At 38.6% G+C, this 14,004-nt stretch overlaps 1 protein-coding gene across 2 annotated transcripts; it reads right to left on the reverse strand.

The window, feature by feature from the left end:
- Nucleotides 1–997: 997 nt before the first annotated feature.
- On the reverse strand, nucleotides 998–13,676 carry LOC100246425 (proline-rich receptor-like protein kinase PERK8). 2 transcript variants are annotated; one of them, XM_002279432.4, is made up of 8 exons: nucleotides 11,470–13,670; nucleotides 10,104–10,514; nucleotides 9,706–9,792; nucleotides 9,137–9,207; nucleotides 8,752–8,828; nucleotides 8,272–8,419; nucleotides 1,618–1,779; nucleotides 998–1,515 (listed from the first exon to the last, which is right to left on the reverse strand). In XM_002279432.4, exons 1-8 carry the CDS (start codon nucleotides 12,458–12,460, stop codon nucleotides 1,309–1,311), a joined length of 2,154 nt encoding a protein of 717 aa, XP_002279468.1. In that variant the 5' UTR covers nucleotides 12,461–13,670; the 3' UTR covers nucleotides 998–1,308. The 2 variants fall into 2 exon arrangements, with proteins under 2 accessions (XP_002279468.1, XP_010660513.1); XM_010662211.3 differs by lacking the exon at nucleotides 998–1,515 and having other exon boundaries at nucleotides 1,694–1,849; nucleotides 11,470–13,676.
- Nucleotides 13,677–14,004: the final 328 nt, after the last annotated feature.

Raw genomic sequence — 14,004 nt, forward strand, 5'->3', positions numbered from 1 at the left:
TAAATCTAAATTAAAAGAAGGAATGAGAAGTAGATGGTTTCCTACAAAAAGAGGAAATGGGAGATAAGAAGATTACTAGATTCTCATTCTCTACATAAAGAGAATGAAGTAAATGAAAAATTATGTTAGAGGAAAACAAAAGTAAAGGGGATTTTTTTTTTTTTTTTTTTTTCTGTTTTTGGAGGTGGTGGGTTACTTTTACCAATATAAGTGTTATTTTAATCCCTTTAACCAAATAACCCTTAAAAAATTATAAAATTGTAAACCTACATTTATATCTTCACTTCTTTTTTTTTTTTTCTTTCTTTGTCTATTTTTCTCTCCATTTTCTCTTAGGCTATGTTTGGTTCGTGAAAAATTTAAGGAAAAAATATAAAGAAAAAGTAGCAGAAAAGAAAAATAAAGGAAAATAAAAAATAGATTAAAACTCAATAAATTATTTTTATTTTCTACTTCAAACTTATTTTATTTATTTTAACTCATCAATATAATAATTAAATAATTTTAAAATATATAAATTTTTAACTAATTTTAATTATATTTGATATTCCTTAGTATTTTTTTTTATAGGATAACCAAATATAAAAAAATTATTTTCTTTAACATTTTTTTTTTATTTTCTTAGTATTTTCCGAAACCAAACTTAACGTTTTCTTTATTATCGCACCCCTTCAATGATTACCCGGGCAAGCCCTTGTCTTGTAGGCATCCCAAGCAAACCACCCTCACCTTGAAAATCATCACTACACACAACCCGTTTTTCCTCAAGCTTTGCAAGATGCAAACATGGCCTTAGGTTTCCATTCCCTGCTTTCAAGATATCCATAGAACTACGAGTCCAATTTTAAGTCCAAAGGGGAAAAGTTCCTCATTTCTTTCTCAACAGTGACAGTCCTTGGAAATGGAAAAGAACAAAGAAAAAGTATCAAAAGGACAAAGTAGATGTTTTATTCAAAAACTAATAGAAGAAGAAAAAGATGGAAGAGAATTCCATGCATTTGAGGAAAGAAGAAAAACTATATTAATTTAGATATAATAAATACATAGAATTCCGTATCAATGAATCTAAACACTTGGAGGATACAAAAAAACACACATCTCCTTGCAATCATAATCGTGTTAGATGGAAGAAAAAAATTACAGGAAAGAAATGCATGAGATTGTACATGAAAGTTGCAGTAAGACCTGGTTACAAAATCTCATTCAAGGGTCAGAATCTCATTTCAAGATCAAGAGAAGTTGATACTCACACAACTTGTTTCCAAGTTTTGCCATGTTAAGCCTTGCAGTCAGCCTCAAGTCTCTGATCTAATAAGGCATTCTGGAAAAACTCCTCGAGCTACTTTGACTTTGATTGAAAAATTCTGAACTGTATTCTTGACTACCAAACGCCATCCTTTGGAACATTCTAATTTGTGCAGAATGTTGTGCCGAATCAAAGACTTCGCTTTGTCCCGGTTTCATTCCATTGGTAAGGTCTGACAATTCATCCATGGAGTCCAAGGCTCGCACCACCTGAGAAGGGGAGAAAACAAAGGAACCATTGTAGTTAACTCGTGCTCAGTGTAAAAATTGAAATGATGATGGGAAATCACAAGTATTTTGATCATAAATTACCAGACTCATCCTTGGCCTCTTAGAAGCTGAGTGACGCACACATGCTGCAGCTGCCTCAATCATCCGGAACATCTCATTTTCAACAAAGTTCTTTTCCAGTCTTGGATCTATCAACCCTTCAAAGTTTCCAGAATCAAGGGCTTGAGCAAGCAATGGTCGAGCCTGAAGAGCAAGTTGGATTTAATTTAACAGTAATACTGATAACTTGCCACAGATGTCACATATTGGAAGGCTGGATAACAGGAAAAAAATGGTAGGTTTTGGATCACTCCAAATGATTAAATAAGGGAAAAAAAATTAAAAGAGAAAAATGAGAGCCATAGAAGTCCAATAACATGAAAAAGAAAAGGAGAGATTATCAATTAAAATCCTAAAAATTGGCACAAGAAAAAGGGTAAGAAGTCATCTACCACCTTCATCCCAACCACAACCACCCTTTCCAAGGTACACCAAATACTAGGTTACAGGTGTATTGAGATGCTGAATAAAACCTTCACCCCAATCACCTTCAGGTAGAAGTAATCTGACGTTGTCAAAGGAGGACAAGGGAAAGGGGTTATTTGGATGTCTCTACTGGATCTGACAACTGCCCCAAATTGCCAAAAACAGGCTGAAACTGCACTGATCTTATAAATCTGATGCAGATTTTAGATGGTCTACTCTTTGTAATTAACAACACTACAAATCTTCATCCCAACTCAATCTAACCCTACCACCCTAGCACAACTCAGTTTCAATTTACAAGACTGGAAAAGCTCAGGTTGATTGGGCTACAGGTAGAGGACCTTACTCTCTTACTCTTAGGGTTTGGATAACTTCCAGCCCAATTCACTAGAGTTGCAGCCCAATCTCCAGATGAGAATAGACAGAGTCAGGAAACTAAAATTTCAAAGCAATCTCAAATTAGTCAAAGATACTCCAAGAGACGATAAACAGCCAAAAATATTGAAGTCTATTGATTTCCACCTGAAGCTGTCATAAAGGATTGAGGTTTTAAATTAAGGTAGCTTTTATCCAATTCAACATTATCTTACAATAAAATTCCAAAAACTTGAGCCAAAACCAGTAAAACTTTTGAGCTTCATTACAGCCAAGCAGGTAGCACCTGTCATTGCACCAGCAAACTGAACTCAACATGCTAACAGAACATATCTACCATCTAGGCTAATAAATCTGCAGCTTGCAATTTCAGTCCTTGGAAAAAGGGCCCAGGGCCAAAATGAACTGGATAGTGGTATTGACATTAAACTTGAACAAGAGGACTCACCACAGTAACATCAATTTTGGATGGGTTAAAATTTATCATAGAAAAATGCCAAGAACCGAGATAAACAACATTCATGTGAAGCAATTTTGAAATTCCAAGAACTTATGACTGTTTTGTTAATGTTACAGTATCCAATTTAGGAAGTTATATAATTTAGGACTCTATCAATATTAGCTGTACAGATTGACTTACTATGTATAGATGCTGAATATTAAGAATCAGTTAGACTCCGTGTATAGCATATACTTCTGTATATAGATGGATGCAGAGGATAATAAAGGTGAGGTGAGTTCTTGGTTTCTGTGGGGTTTTCTGTTTTCTGAGTGTTTGACATGGTATTAGAGCGAGGTTTCGGCGCCTTCTGAGTGGAGTTTGTGCTTCTTGGAGGTTTCAGCACTTCCTGTTGGTGATTTGTGGTTTTTTGGTGATTGCTGTGGGTGTTTTTCTGGGTTTCGATCCCTTCAGTAGCTGCGTTTGAGGGATGTATCTCAGCAGCCTTTGGATCACTGATGATATGCATCACGTTGAGGCCGGCAATAACTCCCGCATCCTTGGTGACTTGACGCTGAGAGTCATTGAAGTAGGCAGGCACTGTAACAACAGCATTCTTCAAGTTGAACCGAGGTGACTGAGATCTTGGGCTTGTCACCAGAACCAAGACCAGGAACGACCTTGAATGACCAGTGCTTGAGATCACTCTGAACCGAGGCATCAGAGAATCTTCTACCAATCAACGTTTGGCATCGAAAACAGTGTTGATCGGGTTCATCGCGACCTGGTTCTTGGCCGTTTCTATTCCAATTTTCTGGTGGGCTATTTCCTTGTCTCTTGGTTGCATCATGTCATCAGATAAGTTGAAATCATTTCCTATTAGATTTGCTGGCAAAAATTATTGTGCTTGAGAGTTTCAATTTAAATTATTTGTCAAAGGAAAAGAATTATGGGGTCATATTGATGGGAGTAATCCTGCACCTCGTGATGCCGAGGCTTTGTCTAAGTGGGAAATTAAGGATGCTTGGGTTATGACCCGGAGCCTTAGCTCAGTTGAACCTCACCTTGTTCTCAATCTGAGGCCTTATAAAACTGCTACTGCTATGTGGAATTATCTCCACACGGTTTACAATCAAGACAACTCTGCTAAGCATTTTCAATTGGAGTATGAAATGGCTAATTTCACACAAGGAAGTCTCTCAATTGAGGAATATTTTTCTGGTTTTCAAACTCTTTGGACTAATTATTCCGACATTGTTTATGTAAATGTTCTTGCTGCAGCTCTCTCTGCTATCCAAGCAATGCATGCAACCAACAAGCGAGATCAATTCTTGATGAAGCTATGACCCGACTTTGAAATTACACTGTTTAATCTGATGAATTGTCATCCTGTACCATCTCTAGATGCCTACTTGAGTGAACTTCTGCATGAGGAGCAGCATATCGTAACTCAAGCTACCATGGAACATCGAGCTAATGTTAGTGCACCTGTTTTTGTGGCTTATGCAGCACAAAATCGGAATAAGGGTCGAGACATGTGTGTTGTCCAGTGCTTTAGTTGTAAAGATTTTGGTCATATTGCTCGGGATTGTCCCAAGAAGTTCTGTAACTACTGTAAGAAATAAGGTCATATCATCTCTGCTTGTCCCATTCGGCTTGAAAGGAAGCAGGGTACTACTTATCATGCCTCCATTGGTGCCTCTAGTTCTGTTGCATTGCCTATTGCCTCGTCGGTTGTTCCTATTCCTGCTCCTACAGCCTTAGCAAACCCGAACATACTTACTCCTTAAATGGTACAACAAATGATCATTTCTGCTTTTTCTGCTTTTGGGCTCCAGGTAATCATACGGTTTCTTTTAAGCCATGGTATTTTGACTCTGGAGCCTCTAACCATATGACGAATATTGTTCTTTCTCTTTCCAATGTCAGAAATTATGATGGAAATCTGAAAATTAACACCGTTGATGGTAGTTCTCTGCCTATCAGTGTTGTTGGTGATGTTTTCTCTTCCTTAACTAATGTTTTTGTGTCTCCTGACCTCTCCACAAATCTTATTTTTGTTGGTCAATTGGTTGATAACAATTGTAATGTCAATTTCTCCCGTTCTGGTTGTGTTGTGTAGGATCAAGTGTTAGGGAAGATGATCGTGAAGGGGCCTAAAGTGGGACGACTCTTTCCTCTTCATGTTTCTCCTTCCACTATTATTCCTAGTTTTCCTTTACTTTCCTTTGCATGTAATGTTGATGGTTCTAGACATAAGATGTGGCATAGATGTCTTGGCCACCCCAACTCTGATGCACTTCGTACTTTGTTTAATTCTGGATTATTGGGAAATAAAGCATGTTCTTCTCTTGATCTTTCTTTCGATTGTACGTCATGCAAACTTGGCAAAAGTAAAGTTCTACCTTTTCCTCATCCTGCATCTCGTGCCTCACAATGTTTTGATATTATTCATAGTGATGTTTGGGGGATTGCACCTATTGTTTCTCATGCACATTACAAGTACTTTGTTACTTTCATTGATGACTTTAGTCGCTCTACTTGGGTTTACTTCCTCCGGGCTAAGGCTGAAGTTTTTTTAGTCTTTAAGTGCTTTCTTGTACTTATTGAGACTCAATTCTCCACCAGCATCAAGGTCTTGCACTCTGATTCAAGCGGCAAATACATGTCAAATGAGTTTCAAGACTTTCTTCAAAGCAAAGGGATCATCTCTCAGCGTTCTTGTCCTTCGACACCACAACAAAACAGTGTTGCTGAGAGGAAAAATCGCCACCTTCTTGATGTGCTAAGAACTCTTTTACTTGACTCATCTGTTCCTCCTCGTTTTTGGTGTGAAGCACTTTCTACTGCAGTTCATTTGATCAATCGCTTACCCTCTCCTATGTTAAATCATGTTTCTCATTTCTCTAAGTTGTTTGGTCATTCTCCTTTATATTTTAATCTTCGTACATTTGGTTGTGTTTGTTTTGTGCATCTCCCTACTCATGAACGACATAAACTTACTGCTCAGTCTGTTAAGTGTGCTTTTCTTGGTTATGCTATCCCTCACAAGGGTTATGTTTGTTATGATCCCCATGCTCGTTGTATACGAGTTTCCCGGAATGTGATTTTCTTTGAAAATCAATATTTCTTTCCATCTCATGTTGAGTTGCCATCTACATCTGTATCTCTTCTGTCTAGTTTTTCTGAATCCCCAACAATTGTGGAACGATTCAAACCTGGTTTTGTGTATGAAAGACGTAGTCGACATGAGTCTGGTTCCACTTCCTCTGTGCCCTCTTCCGATCTTGACCCAACGCCTAATCCTGCTCTTGCTTCCACCACTCTTCGCCGGTCTACTCGTCTTTCTCGACCCCCTGATTGGTATGGATTCTTCTCTCCTGTCTCTCTTGTTGCTACTTTATCCACTATTTCTATTCCCTCTTGCTACAAACAGGCCATGGAACATGAGTGTTGGCAAAATGCAATGCAAGCAGAACTTCAAGCACTTAAGGAGAATCATACTTGGGATATTGTTCCTTGTCCTCCTACAGTCAAACCTATTGGGAGTAAATGGGTTTTCTCTACAAAACTTTGTTATGATGGCTCTTTGGACCGGTACAAAGCTCGCCTTGTAGCTTTGGGTAACAAGCAAGAATATGGGGTTGATTATGAGGAGACATTTGCTCCTGTTGTCAAAATGACCACGGTTTGAACCATCTTAGCCATTGCCGCTTCACAGTCATGGCAACTGCATCAAATGGATGTGAAGAATGCTTCTCTTCATAGTGATCTCCAGGAAGAGATTTACATGAAGCTTCCCACTGGTATGACTAAGTCTTCTCCTCATGATGTCTGTAAGCTAAAACATTCTTTGTATGGGCTTAAGCAGGCGCCTTGGGCTTGGTTTGAGAAGTTTCGCAATACAATTCTTTCCTCCAGTCTTACCCAAAGTCAGTATGATTCTTCCCTCTTCTTCCACACGTCTGTGTTGGGTATAGTCATTCTCTTGGTTTATGTGGATGGTATTATCATTATTGGCACTAATTGTGATTTGATTACTAAGCTTCAACAGTTGTTATATACAACTTTCCATATCAAAGATCTTGGACAGCTCACATACTTCTTAGGATTGGAAGTTCATCATCGGGCCAATGGTATTTTCGTGAACCAGCATAAGTATATTCAAGATTTTATCACTTTGGCTGGTTTGGAGGACACTTCCTCTGTTGATACTCCTATGGAGGTAAATGTCAAATACAAGAAAGATGAAGGGGACCTTCTGGATGATCCTACTCTCTATCGGCGCTTGGTTAGGAGTCTTATCTACTTGACCACTACTCGACCTGATATCTCCTATGTTGTGCATCAGGTCAGTCAGTTTATGTCTTCTCCTCGGCATCTCCATCTTGCTGCAGTTCGAAGCATCATCCGCTATCTTCGAGGTTCACCTACTCGTGGATTGTTCTTTCTCTTCAACTTGTTGCCCATAGTGATGTTGATTGGGCTGGGTGTCCAAATACACGTCGATCTACTACAGGTTGGTGTATGTTTTTAGGTGATGCCTTAATTTCTTGGAGATGTAAGAAACAAGACCGTGTTTCTAAATCCTCTACTGAGGCCCAGTATCGTGCCATGTTTACTGCTTGTTCTGAAATTATATGACTACGCGGTCTTCTTGAGGAGCTTGGGTTTCCTCAGACTACTTCTACCCCTCTTCATGCTGATAACACTAGTGCTATTCCAATTGCCACCAATCCCGTTTTCCATGAACGCACCAAGCACATTGAGGTTGATTGTCATTCTATTCGAGACACCTTGGAAAGTCGGGTGATATCTCTTCCTCACATCTCTTATGATCTCCAAGTGGCTGATGTCTTCACCAAAGCTTTGACTCGACAATGGCATCAATTTCTTGTTGGCAAATTGTTGCTAGTTGACTTACCAGCATCAATTTGAGGGGGGATGTTAATGTTACCATATACAATTTAGGAAGTTATATAATTTAGGACTCTATCAATATTAGCTGTACAGATTGGCTTACCATGTATAGATGCTGAATATTAGGAATGAGTTAGACTCCACGTATAGCATATACTTCTGTATATAGATGGATGCAGAGTATAATATAGGTGAGGTGAGGTGAGTTCTCGGTTTCTGTGGGGTTTTCTGTTTTCTGAGTGTTTGACATGTTTCCATTTTCAAAATCCAATATTTTGATGAAATTTAAATTTTAACAGTAGTCAAACCGGACTGAACTGGACAGAAGGTCACACTGAAAGCAAAATGTAAAATTTCACCACAGCTCCAGGTCCAAATTAAAACAACCTTCAATACGATAAACTATTCAACTTCTGTTCAGAGATAATACGAGCAAGAAGATAAGTTCTTCCAAGGTTTATGTTCATAAAGCTTACCCATTCAACCAGGCTTTCATCTCCCAATGGTTGAGATGCGTCTACAGGTTTACGACCTGTAATCAGTTCTAAAAGCACAACCCCAAATGAATAAACATCGGATTTTTCCGTCAACTTGCCACTTGATGCATACTCTGGAGCCATATATCTGGAAAATCATCCAATTCATTCATTACATAAACAGGCAAAAGTGAGAACAATAATCATCTTATCATTGAAGATATCTACTTCACCACACATTTGAATAAAATACATCACAGTTCCACTTGATATGACAAACACTAAGTGTTCATACATGATTCAATCAAATCATAGAGTGAAGGCATCCATAACAAAGACCATTTAAAATGTCTGTAATGCTAGCTTTACTTCTCACAATGGCATCAATATTTAACAAAGCTATAGAGCACACAGAAAAATTCAAAAATACCTTCACCTTAATTCTTTAGGAGATAAAAAAGACTACACATGATTACCTACCCAAAGGTTCCCATCACACGAGTGGTTACATGTGTATTGGCATCCAATGCTAACTTTGCAAGCCCAAAATCTGAAACCTGTTAATGAAAAGGCATCTTTAGAAATGTGCCTTTGGAGAAGCAAAATTTTGCTACCAACCAGAAATCTTGTTATGATATATGGACATGTTAGACATTCCATAAATATCATGTTGCCAAAATGGATTTGCTTAACTCCCTATCAAACAAAATGGATTTACTTAATAACAAACAGTAGCACATTCCCCATATTCCAGTGGTACAGCTGGAAACACAACTTGTTCAGAAGTAAGACCAGTTTACTTCAGCATGGTGTGAAGCAAACTAATGTACTTCAAAAGGATCTAGGATGAAAATATTGATCATACCTGAGCTTCAAAGTTCATATCCAAAAGAATATTTGATGACTTGATATCTCTGTGAATAATCCGTGGATGGCCTGATGAAGTCATTAAAAAAAATACAGAAGAATGTTTTCATAGAATTAGGAATGTCAAAAACAAATGATGCATGAAAGGAGCAGGAAATTACTATATAACCTCAGTGAGAAAAACAAAATCATGTAGCAAGGATAATCTACTAATCTACTATAAAGTTTGCCTTGATGGATCTTTTATGCTGTGGATATTTAATAGTGTTATGATAAAACAGAAAAAAGAATCTGTTTCTGGTGTTTATATTATCTTATCGCACCCCAACCCCATCCCTCTCCTTCTCAACAATAAAGGCTTTTTGCAACTGATGTATGTCTTGATCCACTTCTCATCTTGGCATATACTCTGGCATCAGATAAGTTCATAATTTGTAATTAATATGTCAGGAAATCATGAATCAGTTTTTTCTGACACCTATATATGTGTCTGAAACAAACAGATATTGCAGTGAAGTGAAATTAGGAGAGCCAAAAAAAAATCAAGCACTAAAAGAAGAAACTTACAGTCCTCGTGTAGATAAGCTATTCCCCGTGCTGCACCAGCAGCAACCTTTACTCGAGTTGCCCAATCCATCACCGGTCTACCTTCACCTGCAAAATGCCAAAAGAATAAAGGAAATTGAGGATATTATAACACAAATCGATTTTCAATAAAGAAATTTGCAATTCAAACTCAAAACCCAAGCATTTCAGCCACCTCATTTGGGCCATCTGTCACATGTGAACTACCAAAGGTCCTAGCATAGCATGGGCACCTCATAGGGAATGTTAGAGAAAATTCACAATAGTTATATAATCCCAAATTTTATTTGAGAGCATACATAATTGCATGATTATGCATCCGAGTTCAACTATTAAAATTCAAGGTTTACCCTTTTTGTAAACTCAAAAGTATATCTTACCATGGAGATGGTAATGAAGGGTATCGTTTGGTACGAAATCATAGACAAGTAATCTTTGATGCTCAGATATACAGTAACCCACAAGTGAAACCAAATGCCGATGGTGTACACGACTAATAATCTCAACTTCTGCTTTGAATTCGCGTTCCCCCTGTCCACCACCAATCTTTAGCTGTTTTACAGCTACTTCTCTTCCATCTGCTAGGAAACCTTTGTACACACAACCAAATCCACCTTCACCCAAAAGATTCTGTGATGAAAACCCATCTGTGGCCTCTACAAGTTCTTCATATGAGAACCATGGTCTTGAATTGCTGCCAACTGGATCTGGTGGTGAATACACGAAATCACTACCAGATCCACTTCCCAAAGGTAGAGCTGATGAAGAATGGGGCCTTAGAAATACTGAATCTGTGGAGAGCATGCAAATGTCATTAACTTTATTTCCCTTTCATTTCTCAAACATTCCATTCAATATGGTTTTCAAGTCAATGCAAGAGCTTTAAGAGATACATTAATTTTAATTTTCAATATATAATGCTATTCAATAAGAGGAAGAATGGTTCAATATCTTCATATAAATGCATCTGAAGAAACTAGTTAGGCCTCATTAACTTTATCTTGACAGCCAAAATGGTCACAAGCATGTGGAAATCAATTAACTGTATAACAGCAAGCTCTGTGGGCTGTGGCTCATTATGCTACATAGACTCTCCAACTTCGCCTAGTGCATCCATACCAGCACAACGCAACATGAGTGTGGGTGTATATTAGCACAACACAACATGAGTGTGGGTATGGGATCCTTGTCAAATGCTCTCATTTTGGTTCGGATATAGTTATCTAATTTTAATTGGTTTCTTTTTTTTTACTCATAACTTCCTTAACAATTAGTTACATTTGAAGAAAGAGGGAGTTTGGCGGAGAGTTAGACAGCATATAATCCTAGATAGAGTTCAATGCTGAAACAAGGTCCATTTAGCTGATCTAATGGTTAGATTATGTATCTGTGAGTTCACTCTAGCTGACCTCAAACAGGGTTCAAAACATTTTCTATCCCATACGTAATAGCATTTAATAAGCATCATATACCTTCATAATTCCTCTAAACATAGAATGTTCAAACTTGAAATCCAATATATATCCCAGTGGAACAATATTGGCTGAAAATTATTTACTTTTACTGCATGATATATATCCTCTTACCAGTTAACACTACTGCTATCATAACCGGAGAAAAAGTTATAAGCTCGTTGAGCTTTCCTAAATTAATCCTAAAAAACCTGCATATGATTGCTTGAAGATTTATAGTGACCAGCTGAAAAGAAATAATCCAATAACAAGTGGGCAATGTTCAAAATATTACCTGAATTTTGGGAGGATGCAAATGGAGAAGGCATGGTATAGCCAATATTTAGTCCAGCTCTCTTTTTCTTTCGTTTTTGTACAAACCATGCAGCCATCACAAGAAGACTAAGCACAAGAAGCCCAACAACAATGCCAATGGTCACCATTGTTCCAGCCTTAATGCCCCCATTATCGGCGGATGTGGAATTTGCTGTTGTATTTGTAGTTGATCTTGCAGTTGGTTTTTCTGATGGAATGGAGGGTAAGGGAGAGGAAGTAGGGGTTCCAGTGTCTGATGAGTTACTTGGAGGAGCAGGAGGAGAAATAGAAGGAGGTGAAGAGGATGAGGGGACTGAAGGAGGAGGAGGTGATATGGTGGATCTTGCTGGGGTGGGGGGTGGAGAAAGAGGTTCAGAACCTGATGGAGGAGGGGGTGAAGGAGAATTTTGAGGTGAGCTTGCCACCGGTGGGGGTGGGGAACTGGATGAAGTTGGAGATGGAACATTGTCTGGAGGAGGTGTAGAAGGTGAAACAGCTGGAGGGGAAGGTGGGGTCCCTACAGGAGGGGCTGGGGAAACCCGGGGAGAGGGAGAACCTTCTGATGGAGGTGGTGGGGACAAAACTGGAGGGGGTGTTGAGTTCACAGCTGGAGGAGGGGCAGATGTTGGAGGTGATGGTGGCGGTGATGCTGGAGGTGATGGTGGTGGTGATGCTGGAGGAGATGGTGGTGGTGATGCTGGAGGTGATGGTGGTGGTGAAGTTGGTGGTGGTATTGATGCAGGCGGCGGTGGTGGTGATTCTGGAGGAGAGGCAGTAACTGATGGTGGAGGAGATTGAGTAGGTGGGGGTGAAGGATTAGAAGGGGTTGAGGGTGCTACTTGGTCAGAAGTCTGATTAGGATCAGAGCCAGCAGGAGGTTGTGAATTACTGGAAGAATTTGAAGAAGAGGAAGATGACGGGGAGGTAGCAGTGGAAGGAGGAGAATTTGGAGAAGGTGACGCTGAAGCCATCTCTCTCCGAAATTTCCTTTCTAAAAATTGTGTATCTACACTTCACTATATTAATTTCACCAAATCATATCTTGTAGCTCTCCAATCTTCGCCCAAAAAACATATGGAACCGCACCATTCCAAAGCAATGTTCCATCCCAAAAATTGCAAAACACAACAACCCAAAGAAGAATCCTATTCACTCAAACAAACAAGACCTAGTTCATAAAACCTTCAGATGAGAAAAATCCAATAATTTACATACTCTTCCACTACAAATACGCAAATTCTTCGAACACTAATAAGCCCTAAAAAAACCCAATTCCACAAGACTAAGCAAAACCCAGTTCAGAAAACCCTAATATGAGCAACACCCAGATATCAAATTTCGAGATTTTGAGCAAAAAGCACAGATCAAAATTCAAAACAGTTCAGTTTGAACGACCCCAGAAGTCCTGAACTGGTTTTAACAAAACCCAGATTTACAAATGCACTCCAGAACCCAGCACTGTTACGAGCAAATGTAGCACACTGGAAGCACCAGAATGAAAGTCCAGAAATCCCAAATGCTAAAAACCCAAGAAAACCTTACCAATCCCCCTCTAATTGAAGATTTTCGAAACGCGTCTTACCAAATCCTGCTAGTGTGTGTTGCCTGGAAGCTTCTTGTCCAGATGAAGCAGCAAAGCAAAGAACTCGGCAAATTGGCCCAAAAATTTTGCAAACAAACGTGGAGGCGACTTCACAGAACAGTTCTCACAGATATCGAGTATAAAACCAACCAAACAACACCATGATCTGAGCTCAACGAGTACAGAAATATTAGCTGTTGATGGAAATAGTTAATAGATATAAAAAGGGAAAGAGGTCATCCTCGGCTGAAGTCAAGGAACCACTCATCCCCACCAGGCCATGTTAGAGCTCCCTTTCCACCTTTTTTCCCATTAACACCAATAGTCAGCGCTCAAAATCATGGGGGCTTTCTTTGAGTGATTTTCCAAGATCTCATTCTCACTCTCTGCCAACTGCAACATTATTTATTTCTACAGCATGGATTAGTATTTTACAACCATTTTTACAGTTATTTATAACGATAAACCACCGCCAGAAGAATCATTGTTGGTGAGCTAATGATGGATCCATGGGAAATGGTTTTCTTACAAGCAATTGCACATGTAGTTGTATAACTTTTGCTCTCCATCACAAGCCTTTTCCAGAGCTGAATGATAGTATATTATATTATTTATTTACTAAATCCCTTATATTATATTAAGGTTCAAGGCTCAATTCTTCTTCTATAAGAGTAAGACTAACAAAGTAATGATTTTATTCATGCCTCATCATAGAAAATATTTCTAATTTTGTACTAAGAATCCAAAAATTGATGAAATTTCAGAGGAAAAAACATATTATCTTGAACGGTGGAGAAGGGAATATATGAAGGAATGTCTAAATACTATCCACTTAGAATATGAAATTTAAAATTTTCTAATGCTTTGACATGCCTAAGAATAAGAATTCACCATTATGCACTCTTTCTTGGAGTACACAAATTTCAATCCATT

The sequence above is a fragment of the Vitis vinifera genome, chromosome 14 (genome assembly GCF_030704535.1).
Source record: "Vitis vinifera cultivar Pinot Noir 40024 chromosome 14, ASM3070453v1".
Classification (NCBI taxonomy): Eukaryota; Viridiplantae; Streptophyta; class Magnoliopsida; order Vitales; family Vitaceae; genus Vitis; species Vitis vinifera.